Source organism: Pleurodeles waltl, chromosome 6, assembly GCF_031143425.1.
Source record: "Pleurodeles waltl isolate 20211129_DDA chromosome 6, aPleWal1.hap1.20221129, whole genome shotgun sequence".
NCBI classification, from domain to species: Eukaryota; Metazoa; Chordata; class Amphibia; order Caudata; family Salamandridae; genus Pleurodeles; species Pleurodeles waltl.
Genome location: NC_090445.1, coordinates 287,449,007 through 287,472,523, shown reverse-complemented (window position 1 = coordinate 287,472,523; position 23,517 = coordinate 287,449,007). Strand labels below are relative to the sequence as shown.

The window sequence follows — 23,517 nt, the reverse complement described above, 5'->3', positions numbered from 1 at the left end:
AGTATGAGCGAGGCTTAAAATCACAGGCTGACTGACCCTTTTACAACTCAAGAGAGGTGTCAAATTTTAACCCATGGTGAGAAGACAGGGGCTGGGCTACACAGCCTTCTGTGCTTCAGGAATGTATGTGTTCCACTGCATAGTTGACAGGAAACTCACAGGTACTCTTTGCTATTGTTTAAATAGTTTAGGAAACTTGGTTACAATACCATGCATTTAGAGTAACCTCAGACTCTGGCTGCAGATATTAACTCTGCAGTGTGCACTGCTTTGTTGTTCCTGATGTGTTTTTCAGTAAGTCTGGAGCAGTCTCTTTGGGGTGGCTTTGAAATATGTATCACTGGAGCTTCTTGTAACAGGAGGGAACGGATTTGCAATGGAAATGCTAGTAACCGTTAGTAAGAAGCGCAACCACAAGTGATTAGCGCGTCACGCTTTGTTTGTCTTTGCTCATTTACCCGGAGTCAACTCACACATCCAGGATCTGGGAATGAGGGCAAGGGGTGTCAGCTACACTGGTGGTCTCATAGTCCTGGCCCCTTGATATACCTCAGTAAAAAAAACAATTGTTGGCCAGAAATTTTCATTTTTGATTTGTGTTTTTGTAACATTAGAGAAGTAATTTAGCCTGGGTAGACAGTGCTAATCCGAGGCAGTTTTTTTATTCTCTGGATGACATTTTTGAAAATGGCAGATGTGTTGCAGTAATGATGTAATAGTTCAAGAACCATGTGAATTATTTACCTCATTTCGGTGTCAAAACATAGGTTTTGGGAGTCAAGTAGTCTTATAGAGACAGAAAATAACTCCTCAGAGCAACCCTTCTGCCATTTTTCAAACTGGCGAGTCTATAATGATGTGTTTTAGCCATCATATTGGTTATTTATTTTAATATTGTTTAGTTTCAGGTTTTCTGTTGATTCAAATTAAACATGAGTGCAAGCAGTTGGTAACAGAGGATCTTTACCTCCTGACAGAATGTTGCTAACTACAAAATCTGAGGATTCCTTCAACAAAGCAAAATGTGTTATATGCCAAATTAATCCGAAAGAAAAGCTAATATCAACTGCGGCTTGACAAAAAAGAGTTTGGGATACTGCAAAAATACAACAAAATGAAGGTCACAAAATATTGAAACTGATGGGTGAAGAGGATCAAATATTTTATCATTTTATCACCAAGTGCTACAGTCATATACAAAAGAAAAAAACCTTGAAAAATTTTGCCAAAAAATAGCAGAAACCAGTGAATCACAACAAGAATCCAAGTCTTCTGAGAAAGCAATGAGAACCAAACCCAATGCCTATCCACTTAGAAGATGGATGTCTACCCCTCCTCCACCTTCAGCAACTGATCAGAAAGCAGAGGTTCTTAAATGTGTTACCTGTGGTTTACTCAGAACAAGGGCCAAAGAGACTGATGAAAGAACAGAGTATGTGAGTCTCAAAGGGCAAACATGTTTTTATCTGCAACTAGTTTCTTCCAAGATTAAGTTTTCAGCCGAGTAGCTGATCTAAACAGTGAGGTGAATGTATTTGCAGAGGATTTGCATGCCCACCCGAACTGAATGCGTTCGAAAATATGAATGTACAATGAGCCCCCAGTAGCCACATAACCGCCAGCCTTCAGTTAAGTTTGCACTATTTGAAAAAACAAAAGAAGTTGTAAAGCCACTCTTGAGTGCTGGCTACGGGTTCACACTCAGTGAGAAATAATGGTCAACATTGAGTAAACTGTATTGATCCATAATAATGAAAATACAATTTTTCTGGTGAAAATGTTCAATGATAGAATTCGTTTTTGTCAGTCTGACAAAAAGAATGATCCACTTATGGTGGTCTCAGCTGATTTGATGCCTGAATTTCTTGCTACCAAAATAAGATCACATGATACAGTAAAATCAGCAGGAACCATTTAAGAAACATCCTGAAAGATTGAGATTTTGGACTTAATGACAAATTTTGTGATGCTCCAGAGCTCCGCAAATATGGGAGTCAACAAGAATTCCTGATGTCTTAAAATTTTTTTACATCATAGTGTAACATCAGCAAAGCAAAACTGATGTGAACTAAAATTGTTCAGTTTGGAACAGAAGCAGACAATATTGATGATGGCTTTTAAGCATATAAGTGAAAAACAATCCCTTGAACCGACAGGCATATTCTGTTCACATGTACTGTCTTTTACAAATCATGTTTTATGCATTACATCACAGCAAAAAAAACATTCTGCTACACATGATGACTGCCCATGCAATCTATGACAAGTGCAAAAGTAGAGAGCTAATCACTTCAATGAATAGGATTGGTGTATCAACAAGTCATAATAACATAGCATGGAGCTGGAGCTTGTTAGCAGCTCATGCTGTAAAATCTTGTGAATCCAACAGCACACCACTTTCAAGACATGTTACTAGGAAAGGATTTACAATTGTTGCTTTTGATAATTTTTTGATTTTGAAGACAGCTTTTCTTTGTCTGCAACATCCAGTTCACATGATAAGGCTGTGGTGCTTTTTCAAGACTGTACCAATGATTGAAGGTGCCAGAAAACAAGCTGTGTCAGCTATAGGCATAAACAAAGCTGCAAATGTATAACTAAACTGCCTTACCAATGTGTGCAAAATCACTACAAACCATCAACATGTCCCAGTCTACCAGGAAGTTTCAAAGTGGCTAAGGACATGGATCTTCTACCTGATGCTGAAGTCTGCAAAGCCGATTTAAATTAATTTATCATATTGCTTATTCAGTGCAGACTGAAGGATGAAGAAAAGCCAGTTTCTCTGTGGGCTTGAATTCTTGCTCTGATCTCCCAGAATACAGTCCCACTGAAGAAGGTTGTGTTTTTTTCAGTAATGCCATCTCTAGTCACAAACTACGCAACAGTATACACAGCTCTAAAAAAAAAATCAAAAATGTGTGTGCTCAGTTCGAAGACTAGCCTATCCAATTTTCTGCAATGAAGGTGTTTTCTGTATTGTAGCTGAGGTTTTTATGAGCAATCCAGTATAATTTCATGATCTTTATCCAATGATGGTTGTTTTCCACATGACAAAAGTTGTGTTGCGGTGTGCAGGAAGTTATCTCAGTGGATATTGGCATAGACAATGCACTTATTGAGGCTGAAATCTTTGAAAGCAGAACTCTCCAGTCAGTATTTAGCAGAACTCATTATGTTCATTTGTTACAGGGTGTGCTCATCATATCTGAGGCTATAGAAACATTGTGTTGGGATACTTTCTGGAACAAGAATGACAGATTAAGTTTTGCATGTCTTATTTCAAAAGTGAACAAGGCACAGGAACACTTCATTTAAAAGACATAATGCAAATCCGGGCAATGTTCAATATACTCAGAAAACCTGAAAACCAAGTTAGTAGAGTTTGTCAAAGAATGTGAAGAAAAATACATAACTTTGCAAGTACTGGGGAAATGTTTTGCACATGATAGCTCTAGTGAAAAACTTGGTACATGCTAACTGGGAAGATGATTGGGAGCTGCACGTGAAGACTATGGAGTCACTGATTACTGTGCAAATTTGATTGCATAAAATACCCCAGACATGGGTCCTAGGATTTGGAAAGAGGGAAGAAGATAGAGGTAGAAAAAACATACGTCTACAGAAAATTCATCCAAAGACATTTTGTGGTGAAAGATATAGGAGAAAGGTTCAATACTGTGGCTCCAGGTATGAAACTGGAACAGACAATCCAGTGATCACAGAAAAGATCCAAGGGAATTGTTGGTCAGGCACGTAAAAGTTAATATATCAATCAATGGCAGCTAGTTTACAGTGAAGTCCTTTCTATTTATAATGTTTTCACAAATATGATAAATTCAAAATTAATGGACCATCCTGAAACTGTTCCCTATCACAAACTAGTGGGAAGGGGAGGGGAATGTTTTAATAAACATGTTGACAGCCTTCTTCATTTCATGCAGCAGCAAGAAAACCCCTTTGAAATGACTGAGCCTGTGCGACTACGTAACTGTGTGACCAAACTATGTGGATAACAAAATAAAAACGTCTACTAGATGTCTTGGAACATGGATCAAAACTATATGCAGAACTGAAGCAGGCGAGATTTGTATTGAAAGAGAAAAAGCTGTTTGACATAATCACAAAAGCTAAACTTCCATGCTTTAATTGCCATTGTAAGAGTTTCGTTCAACCAGCCACTATGAAAAAGGGTACAAAAAAACAACTTTTGCAAGCACATAGAGAGATGTAGCAAAAGGAAGGGCTGAATTTATCAAGGATATTCTGTTGCATGATCTTCTTCCAACAAACATGTTATTTGATGGAGATGATGCAAGCAAACCAGTGGAGCACAAACTCGTACAAGAGCTCGACAAAAAATCTTTCACCTGCAGAACTTCAATAAAAAAATGTGTCCTCATTGAAAACTGCTGTTGTTGTGGACTATGTCACAATTACGAATGGTCAAGATTTTATCCATGCTAAACTTCAGAGAGGTTGTTCAGACTGTTCTACAGATATCAAAGTCAGTGTGCACCTTGCAAGAACTGCACATTGTCTTTGACAGTTATCTTAAACTATCTGTCAAAGCATGAGAGAGAGTCAGACGAATGCTTACAAGTTGAGCAATTGACCTTGTCTTGCATCAAAATTTCAACACCTGTATCTGTGCAATTGGATAAATTCTGGTCATCAGCATCGAACAAGATGAACTTTGAGATGTTAACTCACCAAAACATTGCTGGTGCTTCAGTGAACACTGAATCTCCGATTATTGCAAGAGGAATAATTGTCAATGAGGAGTTGGTGCCTACCGAGAGATATTCAAAAGGTACGGGCCATATTGTTCAAAACTTAACAGCAAATTGGAAGAAGTTGACCTCCGTGTTGTGCCACATGTTCAGTGGGCTGTTTGAAGTAGTTTCAGTCGAGTCATTGTACTGTCAAATGACTCAGATGATATGATTGTGCTACTTAGATTTGTTGCAATGCTCATAAGTCAAGGATTGTCAGAGTTATGGATTCTTTAGCAACAGGTGAGAAAAGACACTTAGGCCCTCATTCCGACCCTGGCGGTTTCAAACCGCCAGGGTGGAGGGCAGAGGAAGCACCGCCAACAGGCTGGCGGTGCTTCCCGGGCCATTCTGACCGCGGCGGTAAAGCTGCGGTCATAAAAGGGGAACCAGCGGTTTCCCGCCGGTTTTCCCCTGGCCCAGGGAATCCTCCATGGCGGCGCTGCTTGCAGCGCCGCCATGGGAATTCCGACCCCCTTCCCGCCAGCCTGTTCCTGGCGGTTTACACCGCCAGGAAGAGGCTGACGGGAACGGGTGTTGAGGGGCCCCCTAACAGGGCCCCACAAAGATTTTCACTGTCTGCTTAGCAGACAGTGAAAATCGCGACGGGTGCCACTGCACCCGTCGCACCCCTGCAAATCCGCCAGCTCCATTCTGAGCCGGCTTCCTCTTTGCAGGGGCTTTCCCGCTGGGCCGGCAGGCGATCTTTTTGGAGATCGCCCGTCGGCCCAGCGGGAAAGTTGAAATGACCCCCGCGGTCATTTGACCGCGGTGCGGTCTTTGGGCGGTTTCCGCCCGGCGGGCGGCGCCCGCCGCCCGCCGGAGTCGGAATGACCCCCTTAATCTAGCTTCATATTCTGTAGACAAAACTTGACCCATAGACACACATATTCTTACGGGCGATGATACTATGAGCAAAATTGGTAAACCTGTGACATTTCTAAAAGGATTGCTGAGACAGAAGAGAATATGACTTTACTGACGTAGAAAAATACTAGTGTGGAACGTGAGTTCTGACTGTCATACATTTGTCAATCTTCGGTACAATGAGTTCAGGAGATCAGTCCCTTTAAGTGGTCTTCCACCAATGTCATTTTTGAGCATGGACACATTAACAGATCATTTTACTTGATCAGAAGATGTGTAAATGTTTTGGATCATGCATATGTAGAGAAAGAATTTGGTTGGATAGATATTGATGGGGTACTAAAACCTAGGAAATTGCTAAAGCCTCTACCCACAGAACTTACACCTACATGTACTTGCAAAACTTTTTCTACAAAAATGTCCCTGTCAATATGCTCCACTCAAGTGTTCAACATTCTGTAAACGTACAACGAGCGGTTGCTGAAACAAATAAAGTGAATTATGAAAATGTGTCTAAAACAGGTGTGATAAACATATTTTTTTCAAATTCAGATCATAAACATTGTTTGATGTATACATAAAAGGAACAAATGAAAGTTATAGTGTGGAGTGAAACAGAAGCAGAAACGAGAAAAATGAAAGACACCAGATCGGATGGACAACGAAAATGTTTGAGTAACCAATAAGGCCTTCTAATAAAAATGAAAGCGCTTGAAAAACAAGCAGAGGGCAAGCGCTGTTTAAGCAAAACCTAGAAAAAAAGAGTTCCACTAAAGCAGATGAAAAGAATTATTGGGCCATGATACTGATAACAGAAACAAACGAGAGGAACAAAAGGAAATAGTATGCTTCAGCAGTGGAGGAACCTTAAGTGGCATGCTCAAACAAATGAAAAGTGAGGGTGAGACGTGAGCCCCTTTTAAGATTTATATTAACAATAGATTTCACAAGCACAACGCAAATGCTGTGCAGGCGAAACCTAAAAATGCAGGATATCGGATACACACAGTCGGACAATCTGAGAAAGGGAGCACTACTGTACATCATGCAGAGGACATTTCCATCCCAATATACTGCATATAATTGTGGCTACGTTTCTGTATACTTGGACTAACATCAATCCCTTTCAAAACACTAGCATCATTGATTGTGATAATCTCCAATTACCTTCTTTAATCGAACTCCATAGAAGGGGCCAATGTATGTGTGAAATCAACATGATCACTCAGCACTCCCTTGAAGCATATAACATCTCAACTACAGAGCTTGAGGACCTTAAGGATCTCAATAATATATGACTTCTGCCCCTGACCCACAAAGTACTACCTGAAGTGAGGGTGCATGTTTCCATAAATGCACAAAATAATCCCACAATATTTGTTGTTCTCAATGTGTTTCTGATTTGGCAATTTGACAAAGAAGTCTAGGTTTGAGAGCTAGTACCTCGTATCTCAAATCATTACGTTGTATTATTTTTAACATAGCTTTTTCTGTCTGTTATCTTCCATCCTGACTGCTCTTGTTTTCTCCCTTCAACCCTCCCTCTGCCCTGCTTTTTCCTCAGCCTTAGTTATACCTCCCTCCTATCGTAAAACAACTACTTAATACTTTATCCTTAACATTATGGGTAGGTTAATCTGTCCACTGAAATCTAATATCTAGTTTGTTTTTCAGAATGACTAACAAATAAGCAATAATCTTAACTGCCTATAAGCATATGCAAGTGCACCCCTTACATATTAATTGTGGACATTCTAAATAGCTGACTAGATTTTACTGTTAAATGGGTCAATGAGCCCAATTCGTCCTAACAATCTGGGTGCTTTTCTTCTTTCCCATCAGCTCTCCCAAGCGTTAGTGCAGTGATTATAGCTATTTCTGATGGTTACATCTTCCCAAACATGCCTCATTTTATGAATATTTTTTTAAAACGTTTATTAATCAATGTCTGTCTGGTCTCACAAGATGGTACAAGAAAGCCTCAGCCTTCACCTCATCAAAGTGTTGGCCCAGAGCACTCTCAATGTCTCACTGACAAATTCAAAAGTATTTCTTCAGTGATTATGTCAAATATCTCTGCCAAAGATTTTAGGATTTAAATCTTGTTCAGGCGCCCCAAGAAAATTTCTTTGATGAATACTCATCATCAGTATGTTGTGCCTGGGATGGAACCGTGATGCTGCAGGCTGTGGCACTTGTGCCTCATGCACATGTTGCCTTCGTGGAGTGGAAGACCACGTTATTCGTTTCAAAAGCCCATAAAGAAAAGATAAGTCACCCTCCATTGAATATTTTAAAAGATCTTCCCTCAAAAAGCACAAGCACCAAATGAAGGAGAAGCCCTTTTCTTCCTTGAGGAAGCAGTTCTGCTCTCAGGACTGTTTAGAGTTTTCACAGTGTTCCTCCGATGTTAGGCTGTTCCCTGTTGTCAGCCAAGATTCTGGCATGGAAAAAGAAATTATGTGTGGGGCTATAAAAAAAAGTCAGAGTAAACTTCGATGATGATCTATTGTCTGAGCAACTGCCCAGGGCCCAAATGTGTTCTTTTATGGAGGAAATATTTAGATCCAATCCTAACACCTTGTTATGGCAAATCAGGACTGTGGTTGTACAGAAGCTAATGCCCTACAAAATGTGAGTGTACTAGATATTTCACCTAGGGGTGACTCCAGATGTTAATGTCAGAAATCTTACTTGCAGAATAGGCAGCCCTAATGTAATGCCCACAAAGTAATGCCTCCTGGTGGAGAACCTTCACTGCAGCGTAGGTATCTCTCACAGACCTCCTCTTGGCAGCCTGAAAACCAGATATGAAATCAATCTACAAGTACCACTGGTACAAGTTCATCCAGTGGTGTGAGTGCATCTATTCCTTCAAATCTCGCCTTTTGTTGCATTGGCCAATGTGCATAAGGGCCTAGTGGTTGCTAAGTTAATAATGACAGTCCTTCTCTGTTTAGATTGTCACCAGAGGAATATTTCCTCCTACTTCATTTGTTACTCCTCAGTGGGATTTGAGTATTGTATCAGCTTTTTTGAGGGTTTCCCCATTAAGGCTGATGCACAGTTGCCTTATTAGACTTCTTACACTGAAGAAAATGTTGCTGATAATACTTTTAGAACACAGTGCAGAAGAATTTCAGGATGTCTCAGTTTGTTCACAGTTATCATTTCTACACGGACAATGTGGTCCTCTGCATCTACTTGTCTTTCTTAACCACAATGGTATCAGCTTTTTACATGCACCAACCTTCCATCATTCTTCCCTCCTCCACATCTGACTAAAGGAGGAGGAGGTGTGATTGTGTAGACTGGGTAACTGATGTGTGGTGTCTTAATACATCACCTGTGTGCATCAGAATGGATAATCATCTTGTTGAAGAATTTGCAGGAGCTAGAATGGCAAGGTGGTGACCAAATGCACCAGTTCTCGTTGGGCTATCGTCTGATAAAGAAACTTCTGCAAGGCATTTGTGCCCATTCACCTAGTGCCGTGGCTGCCTCCATGGTGCTTGTAAGGGTGACTTGGTTTCTGACAACTGCTGGGCAGCTATATGGTCATCCTTGCACGTTTTTGCCAACATACTGCCTCACATCTCAGGCACACAGAGATGGGTACTTTGCCTGAGCTATGTTGTATGACTTACATAGTGAACTGCCACTCCTGAATCTCACCTTCTAGGGAGTTATTGTTTGGGATTCATTTACAAGGTGAGGCATCTGTATGAACATGTCTCTACCTTAACGAAAGGGTACTTATTTATGATAATGATTGTAGGGTCTCAAAACTGTAGTGTCTTGGACCCTGTGACTAGGGGTGGACTTATGCAAGAAATTACGTAATCAATCGTGGAGGTGTCAAGGTGTGGTTTTAGCTCTTATTGGGATATCAAGAATCCAGTTACATGTTGTATGCTAAAAAGTAAAGAAGTTAGAAACGAACTCCGTGTGGGTTGTGTTCTGGTCCAGGCTAGCGGGCTGGGGATAACACAACAATTATATTTTTGGTGGATGCATAATCTTCTTGCAGATTCCTCACCACTCTCCCTCCTTTCCAATGAGTTATTACCGGGATTAATAACATCCAATGTTATGCAAACACACTATATGCTGCTTTTATTGTTGTCATTGCTCTCTTGGTTCCACTCCTCAGGCCTTGATGGGATGTGGAAAAAGCCATTATGATCTTACATTAGGGCACCGTCTGGTAGCTTGAAGCCTGGAAAAAAACCTCAAAAGATGACAGTTATGTATTCACCACACAATTATGTATTCACCAGACAAATAATTAGCAAAGGTAAGTAATATTTTCTTCTGCATTTCCCCCTTATTCCCCAAGGATTAGGAAGTGTGTTTTCTCGGAGGGGAGCAATTTTAGAAAGTTAAAGGTTGGTAAATAAATAATTGTTGTAACATATAAATGTAAAAAAACCCACCAATAACCGTAATGACGATCCAGTTCTTTGCTTGTCTGAGGATTTGGGTAATAATGAGTATTTTTCTTTTCATTAATAAGATTAAGAGACCAGCAAGAGCTTGGCAAAAATAGTCTCATTTCACTATTCGTGTTTCGTCGTTAAGATAATCAATGTCTGTTGTTTAGTTCCTGTTTAAGTTTTCCGTTTGACTTAATCTTGCACCAAAATACCAGTAGTATGGCACACTGGCTGTAGGGATCACAAAAATATAGTTTAAATGTGTAGCCACGCCCTTATTTACATTGGCCTCTCCTTTTTTGTAGTTCCCCAACACTGTTTGCCTTCCACTTAAAGCCTCCCTTACACCTGAAGACATTACAATTGTGAACTATCACAAACGTGAAATACCAATTCCTCCACATTCTGTGCGCTCTCGGTTTCACATTCAGTTGGAGAATGTCGATATAACTTATCCACTGAAACACTGTTTTAACTTTTTTTCTTCCTGTCATTTATTAAGATATTTATTATTCGTTTTTTTCAGACATTCATCGTCCTAAACAAAGGCAAAGCAATCTTCAGGTTTACAGCGACGCCAGCCTGTTACCTTTTGGGTCCTTTCAATCCAATCAGAAGAGGAGCCATTAAAATCCTAATACATTCATATCCTTTACAAGAGGTTTTATCAGTGAAACGTGTCTTTTTAAGGCGTTTTTTTTTTTTTTTTTTAGATTAGAGAAACCGTGTCTTCGTTTCAAAGGCTGTTTGTCTTGCATTGCATTTAAGTGTTCTGTTACAGCTAGTTACCACCATAAGTCACCACGGAGCTGCAATTGCTGTGCCTCAGATCCCGAAGTTATTTCCAGCACTTTTCCTGGTAGAAAACACAATGGGAAATTATACGGAGATTCTCGCATTGCATTTAAGTGTTCTGTTACAGCTAGTTACCACCATAAGTCACAACGGAGCTGCAATTGCTGTGCCTCAGATCCCGAAGTTAATTCCAGTACTTTCCAGCACTTTTCCTGGTAGAAAACACCATGGGAAATTATACGGAGATTCAAAAGATCATACTCTCATATATGTGCCTGTAACGTTGCACTGAAGTGACCATTTAGACTTTTCTTCGGCTGTATAGGCACAAAGAGCCCGAGTGACAGTTGTATTCTTGCTTTTTACTGAAATATACCATGCTGAAACCCGAGTGTCAATTCAGACTTTCACCAAGCATTCATTTCTCCATTGATTTTTCATTAGTGAAACTCATTTTGGCACATCCGATCTGGGGCATCTATAGTCTTAGAAATTAACACAACTGTTTCGCCTGACCTAGACCCACCTCTTGTGAGTCTTTCTAGATGAAGAGCCTTTAGAAGTAGTATTCATTAAAACATGCTGAAAATGCATGTCCCATCTTCCAGATAATTCACTTTGCCACACCCACAGTAAGTCGACTGACAGTGGGTACATTAAGAATATGCTTTCTAACTACACACTGGAATTAGTTGTTTTTTTTATCCTGGCCTATAATGCAGCATACGCTCCTGGCCCCTCGTTTCACGATATGGGTAAGTTGCTACAAAAGGATGTTCTCCTATGTCTGTGTGTAATTTTGGATGAATATGCGTGCATAAGTGTCCATAGGTGCGTATCTGTGCGTATCTTTTTCATTGTATGGAACTGTTAACATGAGCATACATTACAGCATAGGTCGGTGCACAAGGAAGGCATTTGAGGTGCAGCGTTTAGCATTTTTTACATTTTTTTAGCATCTCTCTGAAATCTAAGGTGAAGTTTCATTATGGGCATATGTTTTATTTGAAGTGCTTCTCCAGTTCTTGTCCAGCATGGAAATGTTGAGTTTGTGGTAAAATATTTACAGTATGAAGTACTCAGAATTATGGCATTACTCTTTACAATTGAAACTCTAAGAAACCAACAGTGACTTTCACTTAGCCACCCCCTCTATCTTGCCATTACGGTTGTCACATGGCCAATAATTCATCGGCCTAAAGTGTATTTCGGGTTTTTCTGTTGTGCACTTCCATGCACAGGGTATTGAACTTGGTAGTCACACTACATTAACTATTACTCGCTTCTTCTCCCTGCAATGCTTTTACACTTTTATATTACAATACTTATAACATCTAAAATAATAGCATTTACAATAACACTTATGACATCACAAATTACAGAATTTGTGAGAGCATAGCGCATGGGAGTATGCCTTGCTCTAGTACATGGGTACTCGCAAACATTTTCCCGGGGCCAAAAAGTTTGGTCTGTGACATGCCTGGGGGCCGCATTGATGTCAGGGCAGTGGCGGTCGGGTGGAGTAGCTGGAGGGATTGGTGGCAAGGTGGGTGAAAGAGAAGCAAATGGTATACATCTAGTGGCTGAAAAAAACAATGGGAAACCAGAAAACCTGGAATTAATTGCAGCTTACCCACTTTTCCAAATTGTGTGATCCTAGGCAATTGTTTAGTCTCACTTTCCCTCCTTTTTCTACATTATCACATTTAAGATGACCCCGAAATACATGATTCATGGTGTGCGCTGCACAATACCTGCTTCTATGTTTGATTTATTAAACCATAATGTTGTTAATGTATGATAGGAACCCAGGCCACCCATAAAGTGCACATACCAAGTGGCTTGCCTCTTTAATTTACTATTGATGATGTCTCAGGGTAGAGGAAAGAATTTATGTTTCCAAATTTATGTATGAAAACTATCATTTTTAAATGAATACATCTCAATGCACTGATCAAATAAATTGTACTAAGGCAAAAATGTTCTGAATGTTAACTAAATACACTTTTTTAATCTTGAAGACACTTTCTTGGTTTTACACTTGTGCTGCAAGATGTCTTTAAAAATGAAGGTGTTTTTAAAGTTAAGTGCAGGAGTCCCTAGTTACTTCTTTTCTTTAACACCAAATAAGTTTGAAATAAGTGATTGTGTGTCTATTTAATATTTTTATTGTTAGTGTGGAGTTGAGCAAACAGCAGCCCAGTGCTCAAGTTGCCCGAGGGGCCGCATGTAAAGGTCAGAGGGGCCGCATGAGGCCCGCGGGCCGTACTTTGAGTATCCATGCTCTAGTAAATGTTGTTTGGCTACCGAATTCCATACACTGTGTATGGAGGTGCACAGGTTAAAATAATTTGAAGTTTCTGAGTAAATTATTTAAAGCTATAGGTATAACTTTAGAATTTACCATTTTTGCGTAATTTAACTTTTGATTTGTATATGAAGAATAAATAAAGTTATAGTAATTTAAAGGTGGTTGGTAAATTATACATTTAAGTTATAACTATAACTTTAGCATTTGTGATGTTTGTGTAGTTTAGGTTTCTTTTGTATTGAAAGAGTAAATAAGGTGTTCCTAACTATAACAAACGTTTAACCTTTGTTTTTTTCACTGAATGTTAATGTTTTTTATTTTAATAAAAATTTATTTCAAAGTGTGCATTTCTGTGATGTTAAATGAAGTATAGTTAAGTAGAGTGAAGGACACTGTTGTACACTCTAGTGTCTTAGAATATAGAGTGTAGTGTGGTACAATTGAGTAGCGTACAGTGGAGTGCCGTATAGTGGAGTGGTGCATGGTTGAATAGCACACAGTGGTGTGGAGTTTAGTGACATACAGTGGAGTATGGTACACTACAGTGGCATACAGTGGAATAACGTAGAGTAGAGTGGAGCGGCATTGAGTGACATGGTATTGAGTGGAGTGAGATAAAGTGTAGTAGTGTACAGTGGATTATAGTAGAGTGGAGTGTCACGCAGTGGCATACAGTGGATTGGTGTAGAGTGGCATAGGATAGAATAAAGTATTTGTAGAGTGTGATAGCATTGAGTGAAGTGGTGTACACTGTAGGTGCATACTGTGGAATAGCGTATAGTACAGTAGCGTACAGTGGAGTGTTGAGTGGCATATAGTGACACAGGGTACAGTGGAATAGCGTGCAGTGGAGTGGCATAGGCTGGAGTGTCAGAGTAGAATTGTGCAGAGTGGAATGGCATAAAGTAGAGTTGCATATAGTGGAATAGCATGGAGTCGAGTCAAGTGTGACACAGTGAAGTGGTGTAGACTGGAATGACAAAGACAGGAGTGGTGTAGAGTGGATAACATAGAGTGTTGTGTACAATATAATAGTATAGAGTGGAATACCATAGGATTTAGTAGCTTAGAGTGAAGAGTTATACAATGGAATACGAGTATAATGGAGTGACATATAACACAATAGCATGGAGTGGTTTAAACTGGAGTAACATAGGGTGTAGTTGGGAACAATGGAATGTCATATTGTGAAATATTGTACAGTGAATTGGTGTAAAGTAGAGTAGCGCACAATGGAGTAGTTTAGAGTGGAGTGGTACACATTGTCATGGTGGACAGTGGAGTGGAATAGATTGGAATAGCATAGAGGGTAGTAGCGTACTGCGGAGTATCATACTGTGGAATACCGTACATTTGAGTGGCTAGAATGTATTTTGGTAGAGTGGAGTGGTTTATAGTGGTAGATGGTGTAATGAATTGGTGTAGAGTGAGTCGGATACCGTGGAGTGGGGTAGAGTGTAGCTGTGTACAGTAGAATAGCCGAGAGTACAGTGGATTGGCATTGAGTGAAATAGCATACAGTGGAGTTGTGTAGGGTGTAGTGGCATAGAGTGGAATTGCTTATAATGGAGTATGGCAAGGTAGGGTAGAGTGGAGTGGCATAAAGTGTAGCTGTGTAAAGTGGAATAGCGTAGAGCGGAGTAGTGTACAGTGGAATAGCGTACTCTGGAGTGGCGTAGAGTGGGGTGGTGTAGAACAGAGTGGCGTAGAGTAGAGTAGCATAGAAGGGAGTGTTGTAGAATGTAGAATGGAGGGACATAGAGTGGAATACCGTAGAGTGGAATAACTTAGAGTATAGTAGAAGGTAATACAGTGGAATACCATACATTGGAGTAGAGTGGAGTGGTGTCCAGTACTTTAATAAAGTGGTAATAGCAAGGGGAAAAGTGTAAAACCTAACACTTACTGATATCTAAAGGTATAATGCAGAACATAGCCAAAGTGCACTGAAAACAACATGGCTGCCTTTAACTTTTGTAAAGGCAGTCATTAGCCAATCATATCATCCATTGTCATCAATATGTAATGTAGTACATCTGCAAAATTTCGCTAAAGTACTGCAACAACACATATCACCAACTTAAAATGTCTTTTAACTTGAAAAAATGCATACCCTACTTATCTGTAGTACCTAAAAAGGACCATCTGCACACTATAATCTGTAATTCTGCCAAATGTTATGGAACTCCATTCAGCCATTTGCACTTTATGTTCAGTACAAAAGCCAATGTTTTCATCCTTTTAACCAATCACTGCAAATGCCTTCCATCCTCTATCACATACAAAGATATAGGTCTGGAAAGTTTTCTGGACATTCGTTAATTGTGGGCAAAGTTATTAGTGAGCAAAAATCCAAGGAATTCCTATACCTGGGATTCCTAACTATAACTACAGAGTAACTACTGTCACTCTGTAATTTATGCTACAGCTTTTCATCCATTTTACTCTTCAAAACCTCACCTTGCTTCATCCTTATCCAAAACAACTTCCATTCATGACAACTTGCTCTCAATTCCACCCTTACTTATCAATGGCCTATCGTTATCGTATTTTAAGAAATTGGGTTACTGGGTGAAAGGGGTGAAGCACTACTCAAGCAAAAAAACACAATTCCTGTCAGGATGAACCACAAAAAAGTCACAAAATTAATTTATGCTTAACCCTCCGTAACTTAGAGGCAATGTACAGACAAACCTTACTAAACAGAAAACAAAACACAAGAAAAATCCCGCACCAATAGGTCCCAAAAGCACAAAGTTCCACTTGTGGTGATCTAGTAGTGCTAGACTAGGGGAAAGTCACGATTTCAGGACAGCCATGAAGGAGCACTGGCTGGATGCAGGAATCAGGTAAATGCTGCTGACATAATTGCCTTCTCAAAGCCCTGTGCAAACCGTTCAGTTTGCTGGGAAGGAGGCTGCAAAGAGCAGGGAGAGCATTGCAGATGATCATTGATGTAGTGAGAAGAGCAGGACATTCTTTGCATATGGTCATTCCTGTAGTGCAAAGATCCTGTTGGGTGTCTCAGACAATCGTTGCTGAAGCTTCATGTTCATGTTCATGAAGCTTCAGGGCTCCAGCAGCAGGACAATTCTACTGTAGTATCCACATGTCCAGGAGTGTACTAAGCAGTGAGTCTGAGGGTCCAGTATTTATACCAGTGCCAGCTCCTGATGTACCTCCACCAGAGAAAATCATTGTCAACACACGCTCCCTCGCTAAGCATGCAGTAGAAGTCTGGGACCTCCTTGATTCAACAGCCCCGGACGTTGCCTTCCTCACAGAGACTTGGATTACCCCCACTGCTGCCCGAGACATAGCACAGACATCCTCCCAGACAACTACATCATCATCCACAAGAACAAAGCCTGGAGGAGGTATTGCCATAATCTACAAGAACAACCTCCGCCTGACCACCACCATCAAGTCGCAGTCTCAGTCAATGCACAAGCTCCCACATTTCCACCCCAAACACCTCCCTACATGACACCCTCATCTACAGGCCACCTGAATCCCAACCCCAGTTCTGTGAAGACATCTTCGACCTCGTCACCCACCAAGCACTCACCTCCTCTGACTACATCCTACTCGGCGACATCAGTTTCCACCTTGATATCCCCGATAACCCCAACGCCTCAAACCTCCAGGAAAACCTCACAACCCTGAGCCTCAAACAACTCATGAAAGTCCCCACTCACACAGCCGGACACATTCTCGACCCCGTTTTCTCAGCAGGGGGAAACATCACCATCCCCCACACCTCTGAACACAATTGGACTGACCACAATTGCATCCACGTTACCTACACAAAGAACACCACACACCACCACACCACCCTTCCACCTGGCAGATGCTGGGGCAAAGTCACAGAAGCACAGCTCACCAACACTCTCAACCACTCCATCCCTCTGGACACAAATGAAGCCGCAAGCATCCTACACCGCTGGTTCTCAAACTGCACCAACAAAGTAGCCCCCTAAGGAAATCAGTAGGGATTTGACAGTGCAAAACACCCAAGTGGTTTACGTCAAACCTACAGGAATCCAAGTGTACCTGCAGATGATTGGAAAGTAAATGGAGGGTCAGTAATGCACCGAAGACCGCACAGCCTACAAAAATGCAGTCACCACACACCACCAGTCCATCAGAGCCGCCAAAAAAGCTGCCTTTCAAGCATGCCTTACCACCAGCACTCACAACAGCAAAGAGCTCTTCAATATTGTCAAAAAGTTCAGGAACCCTGGGGCAGACATTCATCCTTCTACCCCAATGCCTCTGTAACAACCTTACCACCTTCTTTCACCATAAGATACAGGACATCTACGAAGGCTTCTGGAATCAAAGCCCACCAGCACCACTCACCGCCATGGACCTAGCACCTCACCAGATATTGGACTCCCAGACCCCCATTACCATAGAGGACACCCAAAGTCTGATAGAATCTATATATCTGGGAGCACCCTCTGATCCATGCCCTCATCACATCCTCAACCTGGCCAGCACCACCATAGCACGGGAGCGCTGCCTAACCATCAACCTATCCTTTGAGACCACCACATTCCCCTCAGACTGGAAACACACCGAAATCAGCCCCCTACTCAAGAAAACTAACAGCCGACCCTACGGAGCTGAAGAACTACAGATCCATCTCTCTGCTTCCTTTCACAGCCAAGGTAACGGAGAAAGCCATCAACCAGCAACTCACTGAGTTCCTCAAGACATACTGTATCCTAGACCCTTCCAAGTCTGGATTCAGAAGCAACCACAGCGCCGAAACCACACTCTTAGCAGCCCCGTCGACATACGCATCATACTGGACCACAGAGGCACTGCTGCACTCATCCTTCTCGACCTCTCCTCCACATTTGACACTGTCTCCCACTCCACCCTCTGCGACGGGATCAGAGACAAAGCCCTGAACTGGATCAGGTCCTTCCTCACTGGAAGAACACAGAGGGTCAGACTATCACTGTTCACATCAGAACCTAAAGACACTTGCTGTGGAGTGCCCCAATGATCCTCACTCAGCCTTATGCTTTTCAACCTCTACATGGCTCCGCTCGCTAAGATCACAAACAACAGGAGTGCAACATAGTCTCCTACTGCTCTGACACCCAACTGATCCTCTCCCTGACTGAAGACTCTGCTCAAGTCAAGAGGAATTTCCACAACGGGATGAGAGTAGTCGCCACCTGGGGGGAGGCCGGCTGCCTCAAGCTTAACTTGGACAAGACAGAGATCCTCGTGATTGGCTCCACCCCTTCTGCCTGGAACGACTCCTGGTGGCCCACTGCTCTGGGTAACGCCTCCACCCCCACTGACCATGCGCGCAACCTGGGCATCATCCTGGACTCCTCTCTATTGATGACTTGCCAAGTTAACGCCAACTCCTCATCAACCTTCCACACCCTATGTCTCCTGTGGAAGATTTTCGAATGTTTCCCTCTCCCCCGGGACGAGGAAGACAGTCACCCACGCACTTACCACCAGCAAACTGGACTACGGCAACACACTCTATGCCAGCATTACCATTAAACTTCAATCAAGACTACAAAGAGTCCAGAATGAAGCAGCCAGACTCATCCTGGACATCCCCTGACACAGCTGAATTTCCTCCCACCTCAGCAACCTAAACTGCTCCCAGTCAATAAGCGCATCACATATAAAATTCCTGATCCACACCTTCAAGACACTGCACAACATAGGACCGGCATACCTGAACCACCGCCTCACCTTCTAAGATCCAGAAAAGTACAGCAGGAGGAAGACCCTTTTCCTACCTAACAGCCTGGACATGGAACACACTTCCCCTCAAGCTGAGGCAGACCGCATCACTGAAGCAGTTCAGGAAGGATGTCAAGACCTGTCTCTTCGACTGAGCAGAACACTTACATTCAGCGCCTTGAGACCCAATGGGTGATTAGCTTTGCTTTACAAATCCATGATTGATTGATTGTCATGTATGCCCTTTAACGCAGATGCTAATCTTATCTTTCTAAGAAATGTAAAAGCATCAGGTCAGGTTGACTATTTACATAGATCTAACACCTGATACAACATTTGTATGAGTCAGACTACTATGCACCATGTCATGGTTAAATAAAATCACATAACCAAAATAGAGTAGTCTGAATTGACATCCTTTTACCTTATATGTGCATAATGGAATGTCTGGGGCTCACATCTTGGTTTCACATAATCTATGTCAGACATCCTAAACTTTTGTCAGAAATTCCAATTTCTGATAAGACTTAGGGCCTCATTTATGAGGCCCGTGATGCAGGGGGTGCAGCAAGTATATTGCTGCGCTACTGGGAAAGGGCAAAATGCTCCATATCTACAAGATACAGTGCATTTCTGTCCACTCCCCTTGCGTTGGTGCACACATTGTTACCATGCGCAAATGGAGACACCTTTGCACAATGGTGCAAGGATGCCTGCGTTGTGGGGATGATTGTTTTTGTGCAGGAAGGGGCATCTTCGTGCACAAAAACAATCACAGGAGGTGCTTCCCTCTTTGTATGTGTGCAGCAGAATGCACACATAGAAAGAGAGAATCACCTCTTGTGATTATAGAAAGATGAAAAACATCTCTTATGCCATACCTAAGGTGGTGTCGAAATCTGATGCATTCTCAGACTAGTAAATCTGGGAATGCATCAGATTCCTTTGTGTTCCATGGGTGTTGCATTGGAGCACCCCAAACAACACACCCATTGAAGGCCTCTTTCATGCATTGTTATGTCTGAAAGGGGTGCATATTTACAAGGTGGCTTTGCATGGCCTTGTAAATATGGGATGGCACACTGCGCCGTTCCGGGGGTCAGTGTGCTGCTAGGGCCTCATAAATGTGTATGTGTCTGTTGTGCTAACTAATAAAGTAGGTTTTTACTGTTACCACTGTGTCTCGATCCCTTTCCGAGGGATTGTTTGTAATCTGAAAGCAATATCTCTAATGCAATCACACATTGAATTGTGTTTTGCAGAGCTACAATAACCTGAATTTCAAATTCATCATTGGTGCATTGAACCAAGTTCACCTGTGTCAGCGGTGTGTGGCAAATCACACAATCTAGAGCTACACCAACGTTATAGCTTGTGCAGTACTGCAGTAGAGAAAGTTCTAGACTCCCCCTAAATCTGGTTCTGGAATTTCTTTTCTTCCTGTCATGGTGCCATGACATCTGAAGTCACAAAAGGCTACTGTTAAGTTTGTTGTGTGCCCCTTTCAATTTCAAGTGTGGTAAGTGACAGCTCCGCCCCTCCAATGAGTTCAGGACGGTCCATCAAACCAACACCCAATCACCCCTTGTGATACTGTCTGGGAGGAATACACAAAAGCCAGCTGCCAACTACACCTGGTCATGTGATCCGGGGCACAGGCTGCAGGCACATAATGGTTAGGACTAGAAAATGCCAAACTTTATAAAAGTGACATTTTCAGAATTTTGACTTAAAATCTGACTTTACTATTAAAGAGGGGTTTAAGTTACAATTCATTTGAGTGTATAAATTATATTTCTACCAGTTTACAAACAAAGGTTATCACTTATTAAATGTAATAAGTTAACTGAATGTTATTCTATGGGAGAGGTAGGACTTGCAGTAGTACAAAATTAATTTAAGAGTTTTTCAATACCAGGACATGTAAACGGTAAATTACATGTCCAATGTTTGAATACACTGCATCCTGCCCAAGGAGTGACTTACACCTGTTAAAAAGGAAGGTTTAGACCTGACAAAAGGTTTATTTTGAAAGGTTGGAAAGGCAGTTTAAAACTGCACACAGGCTGCAGTGGCAAACCTGAGTTATGTTTAAAAAGGCTACATAAGTGGGTGGCACAGTAAGTGCTGCTGGCCCATTAGTAGCATTCAATTTACAGGCCCTGGGTACATGTAGTACCAATTTACTAGGGACCTATAAGTAAATTAAATGTGCCAGTTGGGTGTAAGCCAGCTTTCCCATGTTTAGAAAAGAGAGCACAGGCACTTTAGCACTGGTTAGCAGTGGTAAAGTGTACAACAAAAATGATTTCTTCCAAACAAAAGGAGTGAAAACAAAACGTTTGGTGAAAAACCATGCCAAGGTTGTGCGGGCTAATACCTATCCTTATCAGCTAATGACTTTGCATTATTCTAATCAAAAATCACTATCACAAGTGGCACTGAGGGAACATTACTTAACACACCCCTAGTATCCGTGAACAGCACCTCTTAAAGACACTCACAAAATCCCAATCAAATTTACCTGCCAGTGCATTCTATTCTTAATTGTTAAACCTGGCCCTTTTACAGGGTCATTCCCCAAACGTTTTGCTTTTTTTCTCCTCATTTTTCTGACCCTTGTTGGCTAACGTTATGACTCTGAGAACTTTTTCACTGCTAATCAGTGGTAAAGTGCATGTGCTCTCCCTTGTAAACTTTGTATGATTGGTTTATACCTAATTGGCATATTTAATTTACCTATAAGTCTCTTTGTAAAGTGGTACTCCTAAACCAGGGCCTGCAGCGCTGCTTGCTCCACCCACTGAAGTAGCCTTTCAAACCTGTCTCAGGCCTGGTAGCCCAGGGCCTGTATGCACAGTTTTCTGCCACAGGGACCTGGCATCTAAATTTACTTGCCAGGCCCAGAACTCCCATTTTACTACATGTAAGTCGCCCCCGAGGTAGGCCCTAGCTAGCCCTATGGGCAGGGTGCTATGTATGTAGAAGGCAGGACATGTGTCAGGTTGAGTGGCCTGTCCTGGTAATGACAAACAGCCTAACTTGGTGTCTCACTGTTGTGAGTGCTGCCTTCTCATAGGATTGCATTCGAAGTGCCCTGCCTTATGTGTGTGTGTGGGGGGGGTATTGTCTGATTTATGAGGGGTAGCGTAGGCATGTTTGGTATGGTTGTAATGATAATGAGAAATGCTGCTTACTGGTGTAAGTGGATTTTTTATTAATATTACAGAAATGCCACTCCTAGAAAGGGAGCATTTCTCTGTGCTTATGACTCTGGTGTTTTGCAGCTTGACTCCAATCCACGTCTGGGCGGAGTGACAGTTGGGCTTTGAGCTTAGTTTTCAGACAGCCTGGACAAATGGAGGGTGGAGGTGTCACAGAGGTGCATCTGCATGCTGAATAGTCTTCCTGGGCTGAGAGAAAGGACATGCGGGGCACACCTGAATTTGTAAAGGCTGTGTCCTGGCCTCACACAATAGGGTTGTTTACCCCCAACTGATGTTTGGAGCCTGTGCTAGAGGAGGGAGGGGGCACTCCCAAAACCAGTTGGAACCTCCTCTCCCCTCCTTTGTGGACACACTGTAAAACTGAGTATAAGTACAGGGGAATTTTCCCCACAATTTGTGAACTCTTAGAAATTACCTGGAACTGGACACAGACTGCTGTAGGGACTCCATGGACTGGTGCTGCTGTGCTGACCTGTGGCCTGCTTGGTCACTGTAAGGAACTGCCACTTGCCTGCATCCACCTTGAGCTGGCCTACTGCTGGGCCCTGCCGCCGTGTGCTCCATGGAAATTTGTCCCCCAGGGGCAGGGTGCTGTGGCCCCTGACCCATGCAACTGCCTGCTGCAGCATATGAGGAGTGGGAGCACTGTCTTTTAAGCCTAGCTCCTTAAGAAGAGCTGTACCTGCTGTTATTCTGAAGCGATTGTCCCTTTCTATCTACTTCGCCCTCTGAAAGCGCGTGGCTGTGTGCCCCAATGTGCCCTTGGCGCTCGTAGGTTTGTTTCTGTGGTCCTTAAAACATTCACCGCCGTGTCCCGGGCTGTTTTATCCAAGCGCGTGTGACACACTGTCTACGGGACCCCCACATTGCCTCTGGGTTAGGCCAAGACTGTGCATACCAAGCTACCAAGGGGGTGTGCAGGGGTTATCTTGGACGTGTAACTCCCTTGCCCTGACTAGAGTGGGTGGGTTCTGACTGGCTTAGGTGCATACCCTAGCAAACCAGAAACCCATTGCTAACATTCATCTAATAAATACCAGTGCTATTATAAGTTGTCCATTAATTGTATTGGGAATGTGAGTTACTGGCCACATTGGGATTACAAATGTCACAGAAACACAACAGGCTTGACGTTTTTTTAGCTCAATACTTCGTCTGCTGAAAGCATGCAATATGTTCAGGTGCATTGGAATGGCAAAACAGTGTGAGGATTAATGTAGACACACTAAGCCCAAAAATGCATTCTGCATTATCTTGTAATTAAGGCTTCCCAATTTCTTTTAAATTAACACTGATGAAATGCGCAAAAAAAGGTGGATAAACTCATTCTGAAAGGTCAGAAAAATAAATACCTTAAAACCAAGGAGTCCTATGTGTATTCA

At 42.1% G+C, this 23,517-nt stretch overlaps 1 protein-coding gene across 1 annotated transcript in view; it reads left to right on the top strand.

Moving 5' to 3' along the window:
- SCN4A (sodium voltage-gated channel alpha subunit 4) overlaps positions 1–23,517 on the top strand; it is a 1,135,018-nt gene that overhangs the window by 356,976 nt on the left and 754,525 nt on the right. Inside the window, exon 3 of the mRNA XM_069238085.1 lies at positions 10,605–10,723. Within this exon, the coding sequence (XP_069094186.1) occupies positions 10,605–10,723 (119 nt within the window). The remainder of the gene's footprint in view (positions 1–10,604; positions 10,724–23,517) is intronic.